The sequence below is a fragment of the Drosophila teissieri genome, chromosome 3R (assembly GCF_016746235.2).
Source record: "Drosophila teissieri strain GT53w chromosome 3R, Prin_Dtei_1.1, whole genome shotgun sequence".
NCBI classification, from domain to species: Eukaryota; Metazoa; Arthropoda; class Insecta; order Diptera; family Drosophilidae; genus Drosophila; species Drosophila teissieri.
The window spans coordinates 18120427-18143206 of record NC_053032.1 but is presented as its reverse complement, the minus strand read 5'-3'; the positions used below and the strand labels follow the sequence as shown (position 1 = coordinate 18143206).

The 22780-nt window shown below is 43.6% G+C and overlaps 6 protein-coding genes and 1 non-coding gene across 7 annotated transcripts; 5 read left to right on the top strand and 2 right to left on the bottom strand.

Moving 5' to 3' along the window:
- The first annotated feature begins 11060 nt into the window (after positions 1 to 11060).
- LOC122621764 (39S ribosomal protein L40, mitochondrial) lies at positions 11061 to 11926 on the top strand. The gene is made up of 3 exons (XM_043799742.1): positions 11061 to 11184; positions 11243 to 11488; positions 11549 to 11926. Exons 1-3 carry the CDS (start codon positions 11159 to 11161, stop codon positions 11865 to 11867), a joined length of 591 nt encoding a protein of 196 aa, XP_043655677.1. The 5' UTR covers positions 11061 to 11158; the 3' UTR covers positions 11868 to 11926.
- On the bottom strand, positions 11917 to 13084 carry LOC122621765 (prefoldin subunit 3). The gene is made up of 3 exons (XM_043799743.1): positions 12899 to 13084; positions 12427 to 12821; positions 11917 to 12360 (listed from the first exon to the last, which is right to left on the bottom strand). The coding sequence occupies exons 1-3, from the start codon at positions 12983 to 12985 to the stop codon at positions 12258 to 12260; spliced, it is 585 nt and encodes a 194-aa protein (XP_043655678.1). The 5' UTR covers positions 12986 to 13084; the 3' UTR covers positions 11917 to 12257.
- Positions 13085 to 13280: 196 nt separating this feature from the next.
- On the top strand, positions 13281 to 15673 carry LOC122621761 (ATP-dependent DNA helicase 2 subunit 1). Its single transcript, XM_043799738.1, has 2 exons — positions 13281 to 14036; positions 14284 to 15673. Exons 1-2 carry the CDS (start codon positions 13364 to 13366, stop codon positions 15504 to 15506), a joined length of 1896 nt encoding a protein of 631 aa, XP_043655673.1. The 5' UTR covers positions 13281 to 13363; the 3' UTR covers positions 15507 to 15673.
- Positions 14077 to 14213, top strand: LOC122622730. The gene has a single exon (XR_006326330.1). It is a non-coding gene; the product is annotated as a small nucleolar RNA SNORA79 (small nucleolar RNA).
- A 108-nt stretch (positions 15674 to 15781) lies between the features above and the next one.
- LOC122621760 (importin-9) lies at positions 15782 to 19426 on the top strand. The gene is made up of 6 exons (XM_043799737.1): positions 15782 to 16072; positions 16155 to 16802; positions 16859 to 17277; positions 17348 to 17899; positions 17957 to 18745; positions 18803 to 19426. The coding sequence occupies exons 1-6, from the start codon at positions 15934 to 15936 to the stop codon at positions 19313 to 19315; spliced, it is 3060 nt and encodes a 1019-aa protein (XP_043655672.1). The 5' UTR covers positions 15782 to 15933; the 3' UTR covers positions 19316 to 19426.
- Positions 19427 to 19549: 123 nt separating this feature from the next.
- LOC122621762 (sodium-coupled monocarboxylate transporter 2) lies at positions 19550 to 22407 on the bottom strand. The gene is made up of 8 exons (XM_043799739.1): positions 21582 to 22407; positions 21454 to 21519; positions 21040 to 21314; positions 20726 to 20975; positions 20290 to 20670; positions 20049 to 20233; positions 19809 to 19992; positions 19550 to 19757 (listed from the first exon to the last, which is right to left on the bottom strand). The coding sequence occupies exons 1-8, from the start codon at positions 21939 to 21941 to the stop codon at positions 19695 to 19697; spliced, it is 1764 nt and encodes a 587-aa protein (XP_043655674.1). The 5' UTR covers positions 21942 to 22407; the 3' UTR covers positions 19550 to 19694.
- Positions 21940 to 22668, top strand: LOC122618890. Its single transcript, XM_043795487.1, is given in 4 exon segments — positions 21940 to 22012; positions 22461 to 22567; positions 22569 to 22613; positions 22615 to 22668. Coding segments are annotated over 4 exon segments (279 nt in total).
- Positions 22669 to 22780: the final 112 nt, after the last annotated feature.

Below are 22780 nucleotides of genomic sequence, written 5' to 3'. Positions count from 1 at the left end.
GTTTTGGTATACATGAAAATGAAAAATGAAACGAAAAAACTTTTTAACGATGAAATATTTCCAAAAAAAAAAAGGAAACAATTGCGTTTTTTTAGTAGCAAGCGCGATTCTCAAAATTCCCAACAACTTTTGGCCAAAAATCGAGTCACCGAACAACAAACAAAAACCGTTTGGATGTCAAATTTTTATCACTTATTTGGCGTAGGAAGAATCAGACAGACGAGTGTAGAAGAGGAGTGTATGAAGATTAAGCCGTGGTGCATCCGAATGAACCACATCTTTATTTACAACAAACTGCAATAGAGCAGCACACAGTGCGAATACTTTCGGCATGCACTGTGTGCCTGCACCAATGGACTTAGTTAAACAATCAAAATTCCTGCAATTATTGCAACAGCAACCAGTATTACTAACATTTTTCAGTTGATCAATCAGGAATCAATTTACGCATCCTTATTTCTGAAGTTTATGAAGAAGAGGTTAAAACTTTTGGCTTATGACGTAAACCCAACTTTTCGGCCGCAATGAACATTGCCCATGGAAATTCCAAATTCGAATTGATATATATACATATATACAACAACATCAAAAGCACACGAAAAAGTATAAAAATATAAAGAAAATGTTGCATAAACCCCTAAAAAAAACGATAACCGAATAAAAACAACGATAACGATAAACAAATACCTTAGTAACCGATAACAGTGAAGCAAGGGAGGATGAGAATTTGCAATTAAGTTTTAACAGCCAACAATAGCCAGGGAAACATACACAACTCGTATGTGATATTTTTAAGTTAATCTCTCACAGTTTTCCACAACCACAATAAATATTTTTACTCAAATATACAAAGCGAAAAAGCATAGAAGACAAAAAACCAAAAAAAAACCAAACAAAAATCGAAATATGAAGGAGACAACAACAAGCCCAATTAGAAGCGACAATACATAAAAAATAAAGATTGGTATAAACAACAGCACAAAGCACTTCCAGCAGCAACTTTTTTTGGGTTGCGTACACATATCAAAGATAAATACGCTATATATACTATATGGAGCGATAGGAGAGAGATATTTCTTTTTTGTTGAGTCCTTAAGCCATCCTGAGTTCAAATTTTACACTGAATATAACTGAATATTTACCCATGATCGAATACAAATATAAATATATATACATATAAACCAATACCAAAACTAATCCATAAGTGTTTATAGTTGAATTTTGACAGGAGCGCATCAGCGGGAGAATCAGATTTAGATTTTATGCCACAGTTTCATTTGCAATAGTCGAGCGTGCCACGCACGAACCGGGATAATTTATAGTACAATACAATGCAACAAGCAGACAAAGAAACAAATAAACAATTAAGCAACAGCAACCAATAACTTTTTATAAAACGATTTATATTTTTATACTCAAACGAAATCAATCAACAACAACCGCAGCAATAGCCAATTAGCCAAATAAGCCAAAACTTTTAGTTCGTTCACCGAGATTTTCAGTTAGCAATTAACGACAACAGCAACAATTATGTTTTCATTTACGAATCAGCAATCGAGCGTATCTGAGTGTCCCCTTCGATCCCATCCCAGGTGTTATATATCCGATCCCCGGTGCAGCCAAGCATGCCACACAAGAAATTGCCAATAGAAGTGCAGTCCACGTGCTGCCAGTGAAAATATTTCAAGACGAAGCCCCGAAGAAGATGCCTGCCTGCTGAACCCGAGGGAACCGAGACCAGAGACCAGAGGAGTAGCCACAATCAAAACTTTATGCAACTCGTGCTTGGCCAGTCCGGGATCAGGATATATCTCAGCTGCCGACGGGTCAGTCAGCCAAACGGGAGCCACACTCAGATCACGACTCACATAGACAACAAGAATAAGTGATAAAAACCCTTTGTTTCACAATTCTCTTACGAGCAGGCCCAAATGGGCCAGAAAACTTTGCGTGCGTTTAACTGGTACCGTTCCTGGTAACAAGAAACCAAAAACCAAAAACCAAATCAAAAGTATATACAAATACATAGGTGTATCGCATATCTGGGGGACGTGCAACGCGCTGCGAAACGAACTGCAAAACTCCTTTGGTTTACTCTCACACAATAAAGCAAACAGTTACAGATACAGCTGCACTTGCAGATGCAGCAGCAATAAACAGGTGAAAATTGACAAATCGCAACTCGAGACGGGGGTCCAACACGGCCCCCAGACAATAGCCCAGCAATATTATTATTATTTCCCACTCGGCGTCCTTTGTAATCCCCCGAGGATTAAAGGTGCGCCACCAGCCGTCGTCAACTGAAGTACAACCAAACCGAAATCGCACCCATTGGCACCACCAAGAAGCAAGCAGCCGTTGCATTAGTCCCCCCCCCTACCACAGAAAGATAAACACTAAAACTAATTAAGCAGGTTACCAGGAAAGGGCCCAGACGTTTGTCGAAATTCTACACGAAATTTTATGTAAAACAACTGTAGGAGCAAACGAAAAACGCAATTCCAACGAGCCAACGAAAGAGCTAAGTAAACGAAATAAACGATTTTCAGTTTCAAGTTTTTCCTTCTCGGCCATCGATCCAAGTTTCGATCGATCGCCCATCCTATAATTTAGTCAAGATAAAGGCGTGCCACGGCATGTGGCATGTGTACAATATGTAAAGTAATTAAAAACGTAAACCATGTAAACGAAGGCGATAAGCGAACAAATGAAACAACAATATTTATACAGAGACTGCAAACAAATGTGATCAGATATTTTATAATATATAAGTTTACAGAGCAATCGACAGGCAACATCGACTATAGCCATAGCCGATGCGATGCTACCGATCAAATCAAAAGCCAAGAACAGCGATAGCTACAAACACAGCAACAGCAACTGCAACTGCAACAGCAACCACAGTAGGCGTTAAGGTAACCGTTAGCTAACCGTAACCCTAACCGTAACCGTAACGAAACGAGAGCCGTAAACGTAAGCAACCGATAAACAAAAAAGTATTTATAATGATATTTTTTACAATAGCATATACAACTAAATATAGCAAAACGACAAACAAACCGAGCGGGAGCCGCAGCTAGCGAAAGTACCCCAAAAACCCTCTAACCCTTAACCCATACCCTGTAATCCCCCAAAGCCGCGTTTATCCCAAATGTCCCGAAGGTCGAAGCTGCGGCCTCCACGCGCAACAGTTGCCTTTCACAGAAACAATTTACCGATTAAGTTACCAATAGTGAAATAGACAAGCCAAAACGGTGATCCCGCCCCCCGCTGATAAGCCCAGCGAAGGGGGCGTGGCGCCGCAGTTTTTCCAGCCAGTTTTCAGTTGAGCATTTCCTCAGTTCGTTCGAGTACAACAACAACAAAGGAAGAGGGCAGAGCAAAGTTCTTAAGTTCACGGTTCATACAAAGATTATACTTAGTTTTCGGGAGAAGTGGATGAAAGTAGTAGAGAGAGGAGCAATGGAAGCGGAGACAGTGAAGCGTCGAATAAGAAGTCTTAGGATGGGGTAACCAGTAATATACAGCAAAACACATGTATAAAGCAATCATATATATGTGACCAATTTGTTTCGATTTAGTGAGTCGAGTTCTTCAGTTGGATCAACAAAGTTTGGCAGCATTTTCAGCCTGAGTTAAGCGATGGAAGCGTTATGCGAAATTGAACAATACTTGAGTTCTGAACAATAGTGCCGGTAACATTTATACGATAAGTGAAACTATATAAATAGACATATATATAAAATACATACTCTAGACGTCGTAATCCGTATTTCAGCATAGCTAACAAATGTTCTAAATGTACACTGAGTAATGAAAATCCGGAACCCAAGCAACAAACAAAAAAAATGAAGAGAAATCGAGTGAGTGAGAAAGTTAGAGGGTATTCGCCTGCGCAGCATTTTCCGAGCGTAAACTGCAGATTGAATATTACCTGGTATTGGCCGAGTGACCCCACAAAACCCCCGAAAAACCCCAAGTAGCCCCGCCCCCAGCACACGAACCACACTCAACCACATTACGATCCACAACCTTATAAATATATATAACTTATTACTTATATAAGGAAATAAACTCAAAGCAAGCAAAACAAAATAATAATAAAATACAAATACAAGATAATGGTAGTTGCTATTTTAAATATGTATTACAAAACCAACGAAAATGCAAAAAAAAAAACAAAGAAAACAAAACTAAATAAAACCGAATGTCAGTCGAAATAAAATGATCTTCAGCGCAAGCAGCAAAAGTCTCTAGTAAATGTTAAGCAGGAACCAAAAGCCAACCTAAGCAACAACAGCAGCAGCAGAAACCGATTCAGAAGCAAAAGCAAAGCAAAAGCAAGAGCAGAGCAAAGCAAAAGCAACAGCAAATCAGTCAGACACACCTATATATTACCTTAATATATATACGCAGTTTGTTCTAAGCCAAAATCAGTACGAGAAACTATATGATATTTGTATGCTTTTTTACTCACACCATATAAGCCAAGTGGAAATTGGGACAGATCGGCAGGACCTATTCGCCAGGATACTCCGCCGCCGCATTTAGGTTTAATTTACGCACTCAGACACGCAGACACAGAACACACTCGAAAAAAAAGAGAAAGAAAAACAGAGATACTACGAAATTGAATGTCAGCATACATAGGTATAATCGTAACGAGAATCAACTAAAATTTATACTCATAGTTTAGCAGTCGCCGTAATTGATTTATATTTTGTCAGCCACACGAAGCAGAATCAAACCGACAGACGAGACGAACTCAACTAAGCTAGATACAGATACAGATACAAAGAATATCCAAAAGATACATTAAATAGAACTCATCAGCAGCCACCTAAAACAGAACAACAACCACAGTAACTACAACAACTCAATGCCGTTCAACCAACAACAAAATCGAGCAGGATCAGTTCACAGATGCAGCAGCTTACTTATAGTTTTTCAGGATAATAAAGATAACGATACATACATACTTATAGCCAAGCCCAGCCAAAAAAAAAAGGAACTCCAGACTCCCACAATCAAAAGCAGCACAGGTACAGATTTCAGAGCAGGATCAGAGGAGAAATGAGGAGGAATGAAGGGAAAAAGGATGAGGAAACATTTCAATCAAGTGGTAGCATTTCGAAGAACGTTTTAGCATTTCGGCTTAGAAATATGTAGAGAAAAATGAAAACTTTCGGCTCAAAAGCAACGCGCTGCATTTTGCAAAAGAAAACCAACAAGTATGAGAATTCTTGCAAATATGCAAGACTAAACGAACACCTAAATGAAGTAAATCACTCTCGGCTAAGACTTTGGCGTGAATTTCGGAAAATAAATGAAGAAAAACTCAGACGAACGTTGGATACAGACGTAGATTCAGATTGCGACATCAAAAAGGATATAAAACCAAATGTGACCAAAGACGCGGTGCAAGTGGCCCAGTAGTTTTCCAGATACTTCCAACACTCGCAGACCCCCAAAAAAATCATGTTTAGGTGTAAGTGTAAAATTATATATAAACGTATTTCGGTAATGTTCCTAATAAACATATGACACACATTCGCTCACAGACACACGTGTGCGCATATATGCATATGCAAAAAGGATATATGTGCGGATAAATTGCAGTTTCGGCCACACAGTAGAAATTCAGCATTTAACAGTTTGGCAAGTAAATTAGCGGGTATAAACAAAAACTAGGAAACAAAAATTGGTCTGCGAGCTCGATTTAGCTGGCAAAAAACTATCAAAGACTGGGCTGCTTGCAGAAACATTAGAACATGTAAAATGAAATTACCTTAATTGTTTACAGGCAGCATTCTATGAGGAGATTACTTTCAGATCAGTTAGATAATCTTATTTCCCGTTGAAAAGTGGACAACATCAGTGCTTTTCAATCAGTGACAACGCGTTCAAAAGCCCAAAAAAGAATAAAGAAATCATGCAAGTACGAAACAAATCACGAAATGAACTAAATTAAAAACCTCTCGGCCATGTTTGGATAATTCTCTCTCGGTGTAAACATTCAGGACAAATTTACAAAAAAAAACACAAAAAAAAAACAAAAAGAAAAGAAAAACTTTAGGATTAAAAAAAGGGAAAATACGAATTCAAAATCCAAAAATTATACGCAAAATTACTGCATTTTGGAACACAAAATTACGTAACAAAAACTTAAGATGTAAGCGAAAGCAGCGTAGAGCTGCATTTCGGAAAGCAGTAGAGGAAGCAGTAGACGAAGCAGGGAAGTAAGCAGTAGAGAAAGCAGCCTAAAACCAGAACGGGAAAATGGAAAACTTTGAAAGAAATTTTGAAAACGTGTTGGAAAAATATCAGAAAAAGTACAAGCTTATTTTAAGCACCTTCGCGCCTTATCTTTAAGAACGTAAATAAATCGATGCAAAATGAGAAAAAGTAACCAAAACAAAGCGATAACAAAAGACAAACTTAAATTAACATAAATTTAATACGAAAACATTGTACATTTAGAAAATACGAGCAAAATTGAGCAAAGTTTCGATACATCTCCGGGTAGTTAACCTTATCTAAGCTTAAGTTCGATTCGATCCGGCTAAATTCGGGCTCGGACACTGCAGAAAGCACCTTTAGTTTCCCCTCAGTTCGGGTTTTATGAAGAAACCAGTCCTAAATTGTATACACAAGCAAGGAAAGGATAATACGAAAAAGCAGTAGATGAAAAAGCTGAAAAGAACATGACTAGTCGACAACCAAGGCAGTGGCAGGAACTCATTGGAAAAATCAGTTCCGGTCCTAGCTGACAATTGAAACCGAATAAACAACAAACAAAATTCCAAAACATTGCAGCAGCAGACTTCAAAATTATAAAAAGATAATTAAAAAAGCCAACCAAATTAACAAAATTCATAACTGCGGTTCGGAGCACATAGGAAAAGTGTATGAAAGTATGAAAGGTATGATTAAAATAAAAATCCAAAAAGCTAAAGCGAAGATTGAAAGAAAAAGTAAACTTTTGTGTTCCCCAAATCTCTGTAAATGTTTAGATGTATGAAAGCAAACCAGTCGAGGACACTACTTGAGTTAGGTTTTGGTGGGGCTGAGACCGACTTCAAAATAAGATGTGTATGTAAAAAAAAAAACTAAAATGAATACTATAAAGGTAACGCTATGAATCCTAACCCAATTGCCCGACATTTAGTTTTAAAACTTGATATGTATCTAAACCTTGTCCACTATCCACCAGCTTACATTCGTGTATGTAACCCCCATTTCATTGTTTTTGAGATTTGCCAACGATCGATCGAGTGCGATTCCTTCTACGCTCTTGAGTTCCTTCCCCAAAGAACCGCATCCAGACAGATCCGTTGTGATTGTGGACCGGGCCAAGGAGTGGCCAGTTCTCAAGCCTCGAAAATAAACCCAAACTGCCCGGCCCAGTGGCCAGTAGATCGGCATTCGGTGGGCCGGGCAACTCCAGGACATCCAGATCCGTTTCGCACCATAGCACTCAAGGCAATACAAACAACCAGCGGCTAGAGAGAAGCAAAATGAAAAGAAAAGCAGAAGACAAGGCAAAGGACAAGTTTCGAACCAAGGATTTCGGTAACATTTCGAACGCAACTTTCGGCAGAGTTTCGAACAACTTTGGATTAGGCTTTTGTTGTTAATTTGTTTTTTTGCGACCACGTCTCCATAGCACTCGAGCAACATGCAATATGCAACAGCAACATGCAACAGCAACACACAACACAAGCAGCAAGCAGCAAGCGGCAACGTGATACACGAGTTGAGCAAGTGAAAAGCAATTTTTGAAATGGGGCCACAACGTCCGATCTAAAGTGCCTTCAAGTAACAATGAAAACAAAAGAAAACAAAAAGAAAATACCAAAACTAAAAACTGTTAATTTTTTATGTAACTAAAACCAACGCGGAGGAAGAAATTATAACAAAAAAAAATTGTATAAAGAAATTAATCGTGTAAAAAGTATAAAAAATTTAAACAAAAACTAAGCGATGACGATGGTGAACGCGAAAGCGGAAACGAAAACGTAAACGAAGAGAAAGGGCTCCAAATAGACCGGAAAGCAAGCAAAAACCAAAACTGCTCCATTCTTTGGCCTGGTCACACTGTCTCTCCGAAGGAACTCACACATATTAGTTACGCATAGGAAAAAGCGTAGGAAATCGATCGCAAATCTCATAAAACCCATCTTAAACATTTACTTTCGCATCCCTCCCTAGCAAAAAGTTGTAATTGACTACCTAATTAAGCGAGAAAATATGTATGTATTTAGTTGTAGTATGTAAGCGAATGGAAATTCACATAAAACTCGATTTAGACGAACATTATGTATGGGAAAATTAATGATTTAGACTAGCGAAAGCAGCAACAAAGGTTTGGATATAGACACCACGAGTATACCCCCAATACCCCATACATACGCCTATAGCGCTGAGTTGCTCATCTATCAATGTACTTAAAACCACAAGAACACAGCCACACTGACACTTGCATGTACTATGCTACATTTAATTTAGATTTAGATGCGAATAACTAAGTATTCAACTCAAAGTTAAGCGGAGAACAATGCTAGATGAACTGGGAACGGCATACTGACGAGGTGGCAATTAGGTATAGAGCGAACTATATTTAAGGACTCGGAACTAGCGACTCTCAGAAAAAAAGAAAAAAAAGAAAACGCGAGTGCGCAGCGACACAGGATCGCAGATAAACTATAAGACTTTCCAGAAACGAAGGGGGAAACCTGCCGTTTCCCACTTTTGTGCTTTTTCCTACCCCTAACACACTGCAGACACACACACACAGGAGATCTTGAGTTGGCAGCATCGTAATCGTTTCTTTAGTCGACGATGGGAACGAACTAGCAAAAATTAGCAAAATTTAAAATTGATTATGTATCACACGGCACACTGCACACCTCCCACTCACTCAAACACACACACGCACACCCACACACACACACACTCACCCAGATACTCCATGTATATAAGTATGTATATTCCTTTGAGCTGAACATTGTATAACCGAACGATTACGATACCACACACACACACACATGGAAAAACCATAAACTAAACCATCAGAAAACAAGGACACACCGAGGTGTGTAAAGGGTTCTTTGCTTACAACTTTTCAAACGAATTAAACCGTTTCGGCCAACCTTTAGGATTGACAAAAGATCGACTTGAGGAACACAGCCCCGCCCACTCTGCTCCGAAATTCAATGAGCGGGGGGCGGGAGAATGCATCGTTTCGGTTGATGGATGCAAACGATCAAAAATGTATTGGCCCCCAGGCCAAGTGAAACCAAATCGAGCCAAGAAATTGATTTATGTTCTATTAAGCAAGCAAAAACAACATGCGAAAATTGTGAAATATAGAAAAATAAAAACTTTCAGTTAAAATACAACAATAGACCGGAATGATTTCCAAGCAATAGTACAAACAACTTTAGAGATAACTTTTATAATGTAATTGTAAACTAAGTGGTGGAAGGCGAGCTCCGGAAAATGCAAATGGCGGGGAAAAATGCCAAACTATAGTATTCCTCGAAAATCTGAAAAATCTGGAGCGATGTGAGAATTAAATGGGAGGAAAACCCCGCGAATACATATACGATTTACCCTAATTTATACTGAGTTGAAATTTTAACACACATTGATTTGAAATTTGATTAGTGCGAAGTAAGCGAAATTGAAGGCCATCAGAAGCCGATGACATTTTCGAAATTCCAACTTGACATACGAGCATGCAATGCCGCAGGACCTTCCCTTCGCCAGAAGCTGGAGGTCAAGTAAAACGATTGAATCAAGTCACTTCACACACAGTTTAAATTTATAAGAATATGTACTAACAATAGGAAACGTCTCCCAATTTTCCAATTTCCCGATTTCCCGATTTACCAACACCCCCAGTGTCCCCTTGCCCCCAAAAACTCACACATTACTATTTACCACAATATGAAAAGAATGCAAATGAAAAGAAAACCAAAAGTAATGGAAAAATAAAATCAAGCAAAGCAAACATATATGAATGTAATACGCGGTGGAAACATACAAAGTTGGGAAACGAGAAAATTTCACAATCGACTATGTCGCGTATACACTTACGATAGTACGATATACTAACTTTATATGATTAACTAACTCATTTCGAATGAACCATAGCGATATATGTATAAGCCACGTTTTGGTTTCGGTTTCGATTTCGGTTCCGTTTTATACTTTGGTTTGGTGTACACTTTTGGAAACTTCGGAAACGCATTTCAGGCCAACAAATTGAAAATAAAAGAAAACATTTTGGACCAGTTTTGTTCCCGCTAAATCGGATAAATCGCTCAAAATTGTACATTTAGCGCAAACGAAAATTGCAATTAAATGATTAAAAGACCCGAAAACGGAAAATCGAAATTTGGATTTACATTTAGAGAATGCATTTAGCGCAAAACAAAAGAAAACGACACCACACCACACAACAACATCACCACACAAAATGAATGAAAATATGTATGAGATAAATTCAGTATTTCGGATATAAGCGAATATAATAACATACAAATTTATATTTATGCAAGCGACAAAATCGAAAGACATCATACTAAAAATGTGTAATGGAAAGGTAAAATTGTAAAACAAGAGGAAAACACTAAACTACAATATGACATTTTTAATCGAAAAAAAAAACAAAACTTATTTTATTGAAAAATTATGTAAAATTTACTAAGAAAAAAATACAAAAAAACACACAATAAAACTATATTGTTTATTTTCATCTTTAAAAATAAAGTTTTAAAATCGTATAAAAATAGTAAATGCATTGTTTTAACTTGGCAAAGTGAATGGTAAGTAGTGCAACAATTTGGCGATTCCAATTGCGGCTTATATAAAACAAAAAGGGAGCCAAAAAAAAGCTAAAAAGTAACAAATTTCTTTGTACTACATGTCGTATGCGTAATTCTAAAGGATATTTTGAAAATAACGTATCTGCGGTATTTTTTGGTATTTTCAAGTTGTCATACTGCTTTCTACATTCTACGTCACTTATCACCTATCGATTTTCCAATTGGACTCATCAATCGAGAAAGCACCATCGCTAGATTAGTGAACAGCAACAAGAACAGCTGTTCGTACATTACGCAAAGGTTTTTTCCACATTTGTTTATTAAAAATGTCGCTGCTGGGCGCCTTTGCCAGGTAAGTGGCCGCACCTGGTCCCTGAGTACACAATCGCTTACCCTGTCCCCTGTCTCAGATTGGGCCTGCAGAGAAGTGGCGGCGTCGCCGGTGTCGCAGTTGCACGTTGCCTCCACACGACTCCTGTTCTCTGCGCGGAGCCCCTGAAGAAAAAGAAGAAACTGGATCCGCAGATTGTCAAGCAGCGCGAGGACCGCAAGAAGAAGAAGATCGAAAAGCAGATTCGCCGGCTGGAGAAGAATGCCCGTCAACTGAAGCCCGTGGAGGAACTAGAGGTTCCACTGGAGCTCATCGATGAAAAGGAGTAGGTTTCCATACGGGTTTCCCTCTTTAGACTGAGATGTAATGCTATCCCATCCTTCAGCAAACGGCAGAGGAAGCTAGCCCCACTGTCCAGCGCCCAGTTGGAGGAACGTGCTCTCCTTAAGAAACAGTGGGCGCACTACAAGCACGACGAGCGCGTAGCAGACTTCCAGATCATCGACCGGCTGGTCCAGGCACAAAACAAAGCACTGGCGGAACTGCGGAGTGAGTCCGAGGAGCTCTACCAGGCGGCCATCGATATCGATCCCCAGCTGCTGCCCGTCGCTGTGAAAGGACCCGTTGCCACGCCCCCCATTAAGGATTACGTCAGTCCCGATGGCGACTACCTGCACCAATCCATGAAGTGGGAGGTCAAGTGAGACGTGCAAGTGCCGGATGTTAAACATTTCAAATAAACTGAACCATAAATCCAATGAAATGAATTCGAGTTTATTAGATTTAGATGCAGTTAAATGCCTTTTCAGAATTTCCTTACTGGTATTTTCCCCAAAGAAAGCAAATAAAATCATTAACTTCTGGGGCGGCTGTAACCAAAGTAAAATATTAGATTCCTCCGGAATAGGCACCTCTTTTGGAGTCAACTTGATGCGTTGTGTTGCGGTTTTATTGTTATCAGTGGAGAACAAGATTAAGCCAGGTGAATTGCCTGCCGAGCCCTTGCAGTGTACTGTCGAAATAAATAATACGCGAGAGACGTAGCAATGGCTGCTACCAATGTTGATCTTGGGATGGGATACGGAAGTGGCTTCTTAGGATGGGGTAGTTGCGGTGGTCTTGGCAGCGGCCTGCCGCTTTTTCACGCCCCAGTTGTATACCCGCGCCATGTTTACCTCCGTGGTTGTGATTTGATCTCTGAAATATCAATACAGACAATAAGTAAATATAACACATATGTAGGAGAACAGCAGTCGAACTAACCTCAGAAAGTCCTGATCGTGCTCCACGGACTTCAAGTTGCCCACGGCCGATGTGATGTTCTGCTTAAGCAGAGCCTCCGCCTCGTCCAGCGGATACTCCAGCATCACGCTGGCCCCCAGCCAGAGGTAGACTGTTTTCGTGGGCGGCACCAGTGTCTTGATGAACACCTGGTCGCTGAGCAGGAATTGCGTCTCGCGCTCCTCGTCCTCCTTACGTAGCACATTGACCATTTCCAGGGAGCGCTCCAGGTCCGGAATCTGGGACTTCAACTTACGCCGCCGCGCCTCCAGATTGTAAGCCATGAATCGGTACTTGCCGTGCTGCTCGTCCAATCGCTGGAGCGCCTTCTCGCAGTTTTCGTTCTCCGGCTGCGCCATGAACGAGTCGATCTCCTCCTGCAATTGCCAAAGGAACGTGAGTTAGCCTCCAGTGTCCAGCTGCAGGTGCACGCTTGTAGGTTAGGACCACTCACCAGGAACACTGCCTCCGGGATGCCGGCGAAGGTTTTCTGGTTTTCCGGTAATTTGGGCATTTCCACCGTGTCCATTATGCCAGTCATCCTGATGCCTTTAGCTGTGTCGTCTGCAATTGCAATTTAATTTCCAGGAGGTCAGCCTGCCGCTGTAAAAGTCGATGAGTCAAAATTGGGATGGAACAATCGATTGAACAGCTGCTATCGATAGGTGGACATCTTATAAAAACTACATTTAATTATATTAAATAAACTGCTTTTAATACACGGTGTTTCGACTTTGACCGGGATAATTATTAAAAATGTCTTAATAAGTTTAAATAATTTTCCAATCCCATCGTTACTGTCATCCCTATCTAAATCGATAAGAACAGACGATAACCACTCGCAGCGTCGATAAGCGCGCCCGCCCGCTTGTGAAATTAGCGGAAAATCAGATCTTCAGCAATCTGAAATAGCCGCGGAATGAGCACCTGGAATCCAGAGAACGATGTGGACCTGCTGTCCGGTTCCGAGGACGAGGAGGCAGTGTCCATGAAGCGGGACTACCATGGGCGCGAGGCCATTCTCTTCGTGGTGGACGCCAATCTGCAGACAGCAGGCGTGGAGCGCCTGTTGGAGGCACTGAACATCATCCGAACGGCCTTTATATCCGGAATGCTTGTCAACGACAAGGACCTTATCGGACTCATCTTCGCCAACACCAAGCACAGTCCGCCGCCGCTGGAAGCCAGTGCCTTGGACAACATCGTAATGCCGGATAACTGCGCTGTGTTCCTGCCCCTGCGCCAACTCACCAAACCCATTGTAGAGCACTATCTGGAGTTCATGGGCGGAGTGGAGACGCAGTTTGCCGATGTATATGGCCTGGCGGAGCCCGATGGCCGCGGTCGGTTTGACCTTATGATCCGGCTCTGCATCGAGATGCTGGAGAAGTGCGGCAAGAAGCTAAACAACGCCAAGATCGCCTACCTTACAGACGTTAGTACACCTCATCCATCGAGCAGCAATCACTTCCAGGCTGCCCTGCAAAAGGCCAGCGATCTGGAGGGCAAGGAGTTCGAGTTTCATGTCATTCCCATGGTCGATGACTTTGACTACGAGCCGTTCTACAAGGAGTTCATCACGCTGTCCAGAGGTAAGTCCTGAAACTTCAATTTCTTAGGGTTTTCAATGTGCGAAGTCTGTTCCCCTCATTGGCGTTCAATTTTCGCCTGTGAGGTTTTAAGATTTCGTAGATCAAATATGAGCAATCATTCACCCGCGTCCAAGTGAAGCTCAATTGGTTCGTGGTTTTGGATTGGCTTACAAAATTCCTACTTTCAATAAATAATATTATTCCAATCCAAACATTAGTTTTTATATAAAGAAACATCTTTTTACAGCCATCGAGCTAGACGCCTTTCAGGTGCCGGATGCCCAGATGCTGCGTGAGATCCTGGCAGATCGCAAGCTGAAGCAGGATTTCCTTCGCCGATGCCTGGGTCACTTCAGTTTTTATCTGGGCCCCAACCTATCCATGTCCGTACAGTACTACAATTACTTTCAACGACGCGCCTATCCGCGCAAAGTGCAAATCCTGCGAAGGGACAACAGTGTTGTGCGCACCAAGCGGGTGATTACGGTGCAAAAGCAGAAGGACGATGGGTCGCAGGATATCGAGCACGAGTACCAGATTAAGGTAACGGGCGGTTGGTACACTTGCTCCGTGGGCCAGAAAGACCTGCGCATCAGCACGGATCTGATGAGCAGGGTGCGCAACCTGCACAAGCCTCAAATGATGCTGCTGGGCTTCAAGCACCGATCCTCTATGCCCGAAGTGAGCTACATCAAGCCCTCGAATTTTATGTATCCCGATGATCAGAGCATCATCGGATCGAAACGTTTGTTCCGGGCTTTGTGGGAGCGTTGCTTGACGCGAGACAAGATTGCCATTTGCCTGTTCATGTGTAAGCGCAAGTCCATGCCTCGCTATGTGGCTCTTGTGCCAGTCGAGGCCCCGGATAATGGGGAGGAGAAGAGCTACCGCTCTCTGCTATGCGGTGATGGATTCAAGATTGTCTACTTGCCGGAGGCCAAGCACATCCGGCACATAGACATGCAGGACTGGAACAATACTGAAAACACAGCTGACGACAAGAAAGTCGAATTTTTCCAAAAGATCATCAAGAAGCTGCGCGTTGACTACCAGCCTAATCTCATCAACGACCCAAGTCTGGACGCCCTGCAGGCGAATCTTCTGGCCCTTTCATTGGACTTTTCGACGGACACCAAAGGCCTTGACAATCTGCTGGACACCTCGCAACAGGATAAGCGCATTGAAAAGCTCTTGCCAGACTATGAGATGTTCGCCGCAGAAGCGGAACCCCCCAAGAAGCGAACAGCAAAGTCCGCAACAACGGGAGCGAGCGCTCCTAAAATGGCCAAGATCGACGATGAGCACCTCAAGGAATACGATTTCGTAAGGGGCCTAATCAAGGATGAAGCTCTGACGAGTTGCACAGCCGCTCAGCTTCAGTTTATTCTGCAGCACCACTTCGATGTTACCATGCCCAAGTCGTCAACGAAGGCAAAAATGGTGGCCAAAATCGAGGAACTACAAAAGTAGTTAATTGATTCCATGCCATAAAGTGATAAATCTGTACCATTCTACTAGTACATACCATTAGTAAACATAGAATTGCTAGTTGATAAGAATGTTTTGTTGGCCGAATTGTTAATTGGATACATACCATATTTATAAAATAAATCATTAAATGTTATTTATAAAAAAGATTTGAACATCGTTATATATTTCCAGTGAAAAGGGGCCAGTTCGTATAAATGTTTATACTTAGCAGGCTTATCACTTTTTGAAAACAGCTAAAAATAATATTTAAAAATCGATTACTCGCCAATCAAAATATTGTCGTCACTAGATTAGCACGAAGCAGTGTTGTGAAGCGCTTGTTGACTACATGTGATAGCGCCGCGCCGGCTTCTTTTGTGCGAAATTGGACATTGCGAATTAATTTATTCCGAACCACTGCCGCAGAATGTCGCTGCAATTCCAAAACGACTGCGGGGACTCCGTAAAGCAAGCTATCATCGAGGAGCTGCAGAACCTCCTTAGCTCGGATACAGGCATCCTGCAGCAGGCGGAGAAAAGGACCAAGCAGCTGGAGTACACGGAAGGTGATTTGGCGGGCAGCCAGATTCGCGTGGCTTGGGCGCGGTTCACATGTAGCCCCTTTTTAACCATCTCATTCATTTGCAGGCTATGGGGTCTACCTGTCCGAGATCATTATGAACCAGGCGCACGAGCTGCCGCTCCGTCAAATCGCGATCGTGATGCTCACTCGCTACGTGGAGAACCACTGGACGGACGACGACGACGACGTCAAAGGAAAAGCTAACGGCTGCATGGCCAGCGAGCAGGCAAAGCGAACCATCCGTAACATTCTGCCCAACGGACTGTACGATCCCAACTCCAAGATACGCTCCTCGGTCGCGCATACCATCTCCACCATCGCTGCCACGGATTATCCACATGGCTGGGCGGAGCTGTTCGATATTATTGTCAAATGCCTGGGCGGCAACGAGGACTCCATACACGGTGCCATGCAGGTACTGCAGGATTTCAGCTACGACGTGGAGCAGATCAAGGAACTTGGTCCAGTAGTCATACCCGAAGTCTATCGCATTTTTGACTCGGAGCAGAATTACTCCATCAAAACCAGAGTATCGGCCATCCGCATCTTGAAGCCACTTTTCGCTTCAATTGCAACACTGATCACCAACAAAGATGAGCAGAGCACCATGATGAGCTCCATTTTGACAAACTTCATGGACAAGCTAATGCATTACCTGAGTATGAACAGCGGTGCCGGTTCCAGTTTCCTTCTTCGCTCGGAAATCATCAAGGGTGGGTTTTATTTTGTCTTTCCTGAAAGTAAACTAGACTTGATTATCTCACTTTAGTGTTTACCCATTTGGTCAACGAGATGCCTAAGTACATCAACCCCTTTATGGACCGAGTTCTGCCCATAGTCTGGCAGCTACTCACCCAAATAGCCGAGACTTACGTGAAGGTGTCGGTGAACCAGACTGAGACAAATCCCCTGGCCAGCGGCGACAGTGAGGAGGATGACGAGCAAACCAATTTCCAAACACTGATCATCCAGATTCTTGAGTTCATCAACTGCATACTAACATGCAACAAACTACGTGGCAGCATCAAGAATGTGCTGGCCGACCTCATATACATAACCATTGTTTACATTCAGCTGAGCGAGGAGCAGTTGGAGGACTGGCAGGATGATCCGGAAAAGTTCGTGGATGATGAAGACGATGGCGGTGTGGAGCTCACAGTGCGCATGTGCGGCCGCGATGTCCTCCTGGTGAGTGAAAAAGCGCTTTCCCGAAGACCTCATCATCAGATATAAATTCCAACTTTCTATAAATTCCTAGGCCATTAACGACGAGTTCGGAGCCAACGCGATTCAGCCGTTGCAGGAGGCGTTGGGCAGGCACTTTAGTGTGGCTGAGGCAGAAAAAACGGCCAACAATCCCAACTGGTGGAAGATCCAGGAGGCCTGCATGGATGCCGTGCACGCTTTCCGCGACGTCATCCTCGGCGGCGAGTCTACGTTTGACCTCCTCAACTATTTGACCATTGTTCGGAATTTGCTTGTACACCAAGAATCTCCGCCACTTGTTGGTCGTGCCCTTTGGACTTTGAGCATCTACTCTAAGTCGGACCTTTACAATCCGCAAATGTTGACCGAGATCCTTGATGTTACGCTGTGCAGTCTGTCTCCGGAAAAGTCACATATCCTACGAATCAGCGCAGTGCGCACCCTCAATGGCTTTCTGCAGGCGAACGAAACAATCGATGGAGAGAAGCGAACTTTGTTGGTCTCAAAGCTGCCAGGTTTCCTAGAGGGAATTATGGCTTTAGTGCCGGGTTGCAGGGCAACAGTTCTAGCTCTGCTTATGGAAGCCTTGACTTTCATGGTTAAAGTAAGTAATGAAAATACAGGTATTGTCTGCATATTTAACCCAATTATCTTACTCTAGTTCGATGCTGAGTTTGCCTTTGCTAGCCAGGCAAAGATTACTCCACTGGCCATTGCTGTATTCCTAAAATACACTGAAGATCCTTATGTGCTCGAAACTGTCCAGGATCTTATCAAGGCTCTGTGTCAGCGCAAGGAGTGCCTAGGACCGCTACAGGAAAAGTTTATACCAACTATCGTGAGCATTCTGGGGCTGACAGGAGCAGCTTCCACGGAAAAGCAGGATATTGCCCTGGACGTTCTCAACACAATCGTCCGCTACACGGAGCCACCGCTGAACAATACCCTGCTAGAGACAGCATTTCCCGCGATAATTAACTGCGTTTTACACACGGACGACCATGCTGTCATGGTAGCCGGCGGCGAGTGCCTGCGCAGCTTTATTAATGTCTCCCCGGAGCAAATCTGCAGCTACAAGAACGGCGAGGGCATCAACTGCATTATGCAGGTTGTGGCCACTGTGCTGCTGAATCCGATGAACAGCGAAATGACGGCGGCCGGCCAAATTGGACGCCTCGTCATCACTATTATCACCAAGATGGGAAGCATGCTCGGCCAGAATGTGGACATGCTGCTGAAGGCTGTGATAAGCAAAATGCAGAACCTCGAGTGCCTAAAAGTGATTATGAATCTTGTATTAATCTTCGCCCATTTGTTCCTGACGCAAATGGACGCCGTGCTCAACTTTCTGTCCACCGTTCCCGGACCCAACGGAGAGCCAGCGATGCAGTTCGTTCTCACCAACTGGCTCTCCCGCCAGAACTCCTTTTTCGGAAACTATGAGCGCAAGGTAAGTCACCATGAATTTCCAAACATACCTTTATTTTATTAACTTTTCTTGTTACAGGTCACCACCATGGCTTTGTGCAAGCTGTTTGAATATGGTGTGGCCACTCAGGACAACCGTTTGACCACAATAACATTCAAAGAAGTGGTGGACGATCCCACCGATACGCGCAGACGTACTCGCTCCGTGGCGGCTACAACCCAGAAGTGGGTAACAATTCCGGCGCTCGTCAAGATCTTTAAGGTTTTGATCTCCGAGTACCAGCACTTCCAAGAGAGCAAGACCGACGAACCTCTTACGGACAGCGAAGAGGACGGCGATGATGAGGATGCGCCCGGAAATCCGGCCAAGCCGCGTTACATCTCCGATCTGTTCGAGGCCGACGAGGATAACGCCGATGACGAACAACTGTTGCAGGAGCTGCTTAAGGAAACCAACTACCAGGGCGACATAGCCGACAACCTGCAAAAGTTCCTTACCACCTTCGCGCAGAACGAACACTTTCCCACTTTCTATGAACACCTCACTGAGGGTGAACGTCTCATCCTGCTCAGCAAGGTCCAGCACAAGTAGGATGTAGCTCGGAAACCTCTCTGTGTGTGTATTGTTCGTAATATTGTGTTATTCATATTTATGTATTGTTACTAACTCTTGAAATGAATATACATTTATATATTTTATTAAGAAGCCAGTTTTGAGTGGAGATGAAAGTTGATAAGGAAAACATGAAATTATTAGTGGGTAGTTTATGAGGCTTAAGAATTAAACCTGTTTGGCTAACCTTAAAAAATCGATAAGAAATCCAAGTGCTTGTTTATAAAAAATCAAAAAATGTAGTTATATATTTTGAACTTGTAACATAACAATACGGATCGATTTTGCTTGGATTAAAATGGAAACGTTTACCCAGCTTTAGATGCTGCTTTAGCCAGCTTGGATTAAGTTCGCTTGATCATAAAGCCACCTCGTCGTTACGGAGCTTGTGCTGCAGTGGAATGTCGGGCTTGAAGGCATCCTGTGGGAATTTGAAATGAGTAAACCATTCGGCAAGTTCCATTTAACTCACCATGTGCTTCTCTGAGCCAAAAGCAAAGAACTTTCGTATGCAGGGCGTGAGTAGCACTGGATCCACTTTGTTGGGATTGTTTTTGCCAAATACAAAGGTGCCCAGCAGTGCCACGATAATCGTAATGGAGGCACCGAAAGTGGTGTACCACATGTACGAGATCCGATAGAGCGGAAAAATGTCCCTGAAGATATGGATAATGGTAGGAAGTGCTCTAGTATGTGGGTATATCATTCTCACTGTGCAGATGCTCCCAGATGAGTTGTGTTGGCCAGACTGGTGGTCATATTGAAGCTGTAGTCGCACTGCTCCACGTTTAGCGGCTTTGTGTTGTAAGTAATGGCTCCAGAGGCGATGGCCCACTGTGCATTGAGGCTCACCCAGGACATGGCTATTAATCCCATAATTCCGCCAAGCAAGGCGCTCTGAAAAAAGATACGAGATATAGATCCGCAAAATCGATTGGATTAAAATAAATTACATTTCCGTTGATCCAAGGCAGGAAGAGACCGATAGTAAAGATGCCAAACAGTGGACCGTTTGTGATCGCCTCCAGGCTCATGGTCAGCTGGAGAACAGTGCCCATGTGCTCCACCACGTAGACGAGGCACACGCAGAGTACCCCTACTCCGACGACCACCAGCCGCATGATCCAGTTGATCGCGGAGCTGGAGAGCGGCTTCTTCACGTACGGCTTGACGAAGTCCTCCAGCACCACAGCGGACATGGAGTTTAGGCAGGTGGAGAGGGAACTCAGAGCCGCACTGAAGACGCCGGCAATGAAGAGGCCAGTCATGCCCGGAAGCTCACCCAGGGTCTTCATCACAAAGAGAGGCAGAAGCTGATCTCGGGCCTTTGCCAGCTGGAATCGAATGGATATTCCATTAAGTAAGGAAAAGACTGATGACTAAACAAACCTTGGTGGTCAGCGGATCACAGTTCTGGTAGGTGGCGTATATCAGCAGACCATTGTAGCCACAGAGCGCCATTAGGATGAGCACACCGGCGCAGAAGATGCAGAGCGCCTTCCTGGCATCGCCGAGCGACGGAAGGGACAGGTACCTTTGGATCATGTTTTGTGACACAGCGTTGGTCTGCGTCCAGTAGACGATCCCCCCGAAAAACAGGCACCAGAATGTGTGCCGCACAGTTGGATCTATGCTGAGGCTATAGGTATAAAAAAAGCACAAAAGGATTCCCAATATGAAAACATGATCTATTATACACTTACTCTGGCGCCTCCAGGCGATCGCTGTTCCAAGCCCGCTCCAGAACCACTCCAGCTCCTCCAATGTCGCGGGTGCCCTTTATTGCCACCAGGCACAGTGCACCCAACATGGATATGGCTTGCACCACGTCCGTCCAGACCACTGCCTTCAATCCGCCCAGGCTCGTGTAGAAGACGCAGATGATGCACACGATCGGCGTGATCGTGTGTACTCCAATTCCCGTCACCTGGTTGAAGGCTAGCGCCGGAACATAGATCACGATGGGCAGATAGGCAACCTGTAGGATAAATGGTATCATCAGTGAAGGTTCAATCAATAAAGTTCAAGTGTATAGTAACAATTTAGGTAACTAATTTATCCGTGAACAAAGCGCAGATAAGTGAATAATGGACTCGCCCTCTCTGGCATTTACTCACATTCATTATGGCAAACATCACGGATCCGTAAAGGCGTAACCTCCGATCGAAGCGAACCTCCAGATACTGTCCAGATATAGTCCAAAAGTAACTTGGCAATTATCACAGTGTTCTCAAATGAAACTCACCTCGTATGTGGAGGTGATGTTTAGGTCGTGAAATACGGGCAGATAGAAGACACCCATAGCCACGCCCATGCCGATGACGCCGCAGGATACGTAGAGGTACTGGACGCCATAGGAGTACACTTCCGTGGGCAGGCCGAGCAGCGTGATGCCGGACACAAAGCTGGCCACCAACGAGAAGGCGATGGGAATGACCAACATCTTACGCCCTCCCAGCATGTAGTCGTCCTCGGATACGGACTTGTTCATGAACCCAAAGTATATGCCGATGCCGATGCAGAGCAGGAACATCGAAACGAAGGCCACATAATCCGGCCAGGCGAAGCGCTGCAGCTCGCCCAGCACTTCCTCGATGTTCGACATGGTTTCTAGCTACGTTTTGTGGTCTGTAGCCGCCGCTGGATGGGATGTATGGATGGATGTCCGACTCTCAGGTCGGTCGATGGCTCACTGAGCCCAGATTTGGGTGCCTCTGCTTAGGCGGCTGTGATTCAATTCAATTCCGCTCAATTATCAATTGTGGGGTAATTTAGTTTTTGCGGGGCACGGGGCTGCGACTATCTTTAGTTAAGCCGGCGGTCGGGAGAATTGCTACACCTCCGTCTCTCAGTTCCGGGAACGTTCCATTGATCATCGCTCCACTTGGCGGGCACTGGCACAATTCCCACTGGGATCGTCACAGATCCCCTTGTAGACAATTATGTCACTGTCACCCAGTACGCAAACTGATCTTTCGAGAATTCGCCAAGAGCACAGGCGCCGCACCTTAATCTCAATCTCGACACCAATCACAGCCAAATCCCGGAGGTTGCACCACGGATCGGCATGGCCCACCGCCGGAGCCGGAAGTGTAACGCCTAATTTTTACTGATGTTGCACAAGAACTGATTGGAAGCCATGCGCCACTCGGGGTTTACCACGTATATAGTCATTCATAGAACCACCTGGCAGAGAGCCAGGAGATCGGCCGTGGGGTTCGGAGTGGGATGTGGGATCAAGTGCAAGATCACCGGCAAATCGGTGGGAGCTATTGTTCGGAGCACTACAAAAAACCAGAACATCCGAGAAAGTATTTTATAATGAAGAATGAAAGATTATATAAAACAGAAAATTTGTAAGTATGTTAGTACAACACATATAATATCTTAAAGTATTTGAAAAATCTTAAAAATTTAAAACATGTTTTGAAAGTATTTTTGAAA